The sequence below is a fragment of the Cottoperca gobio genome, chromosome 4 (genome assembly GCF_900634415.1).
Source record: "Cottoperca gobio chromosome 4, fCotGob3.1, whole genome shotgun sequence".
NCBI lineage: Eukaryota > Metazoa > Chordata > Actinopteri > Perciformes > Bovichtidae > Cottoperca > Cottoperca gobio.
Genome location: NC_041358.1, coordinates 26,496,618 through 26,497,952, shown reverse-complemented (window position 1 = coordinate 26,497,952; position 1,335 = coordinate 26,496,618). Strand labels below are relative to the sequence as shown.

Genomic DNA, 1,335 nt, shown 5'->3' with positions numbered 1-1,335 from the left:
TTTTTGTTTGTTCATCTGCCTCCAAACACTTTAATCAGTTTCAAACAATTAGAGAGCAAATGTATATTAGCCTCTTCGGTAAGCACACCGCTAACATGTCTTTAAATGTATGAACATTTAAAGACATTTCATCTGAAAGCTTAAATTACTTTACAATGTTAGACTTTTGCATAAAAAAACATAAGAATGTTTTGTTATAAATTAAACTTCCAAACAGTTTATACAAGTAGAGCTAAGATGATTGATTAAACACTTGACAAAGAATTAATTGGCAACTATTTTGATAATTATTAAGTCATTATTTTTGAATAATTTTGATATGTTTGGGTTTGTTTTATTTATTTAGATTTTTCTGCATTTATTACTTTTACTTGTAAAACTTTTGTATATTTTTCTTGATTATACTTTTACTTAAGTAACATTTTCATGCGAAACATGATCAGTTAACAGTAAAATAAGATGTATTATTATAGATTAAACCACCCAACAGTATATATTTAGTGTGCATGTGCATTTTGTTGATAATACATTTGCACTTTTACTTTCGTAAGATTTTGAATGCAGTTTAAAAAAAAAGATTATTGTGTATTCTCTTTAGACAATTACATTGTATTAGGTCTTTTTAGATTTTGATAGTTTTAATATATTCTTGAAACCTGCATAAAATATTAATACATTTGGGGTAACTTAAAAAAAGAGTAATAAAGAATAAAAGTATGTAAGTATAATCAGGAAAATGTGCTTAAAGTATTAAAAATAAAAGTTCTCAATGCAAGAAAATGTAGGTAAAATCCACCTTACATAATCAATAAGTTAACCATGAATTGAATGTTAATTGTTCAAGCACCTTCACCATCATCTTCCTCAGCAGCATCCCGCCGGTGACACCCACACCTTATCCGACTCCTCCCCAGCTGTAGCCTATTGTAAAGATGGCGTCCATCATGGAGGGACCGCTTAGCAAGTGGACCAACGTTATGAAAGGTTGGCAGTACCGCTGGTTCGTTTTGGACTACAACGCCGGCTTACTGTCATACTACACGGTACGTTCATGTCCACGGTTTGTAAATGCGGAAGTGATGAAGACGTGATATTGTAGAAGTTGTCGCTGATTGTCAAACACAAGTGGGATAAGGGCCTTGTGTTTGTCAGGAGTCTCAGCTGGCACCGAGAGGCGAGGCTCTGCGATGACGGAAGCCTGTGTAGGCCAATAGAAACGCTCCTCGAAGACCAACTGACCAATGGAATGGCAGTATTTCCTCCCCACTTCCGCTAATGTAGCTAGCTAGGAAAGCTAAAATACACCAACTCGGCGAAACATTATTGTGAATATTT

At 34.1% G+C, this 1,335-nt stretch overlaps 1 protein-coding gene across 4 annotated transcripts in view; it reads left to right on the top strand.

Annotated features, from left to right (window-relative positions):
- The first annotated feature begins 886 nt into the window (after positions 1-886).
- osbpl9 (oxysterol binding protein-like 9) overlaps positions 887-1,335 on the top strand; it is a 32,548-nt gene continuing 32,099 nt past the window's right edge. For 3 of the 4 annotated variants that reach the window (XM_029429055.1, XM_029429052.1, XM_029429050.1), the window contains exon 1: positions 888-1,043. In XM_029429055.1, the coding sequence (XP_029284915.1) occupies positions 933-1,043 (111 nt within the window). In that variant the 5' untranslated portion in view covers positions 888-932. Of the gene's footprint in view, positions 1,044-1,335 lie in introns of all 4 variants that reach the window. The other variant, XM_029429051.1, reaches the window with a different exon arrangement.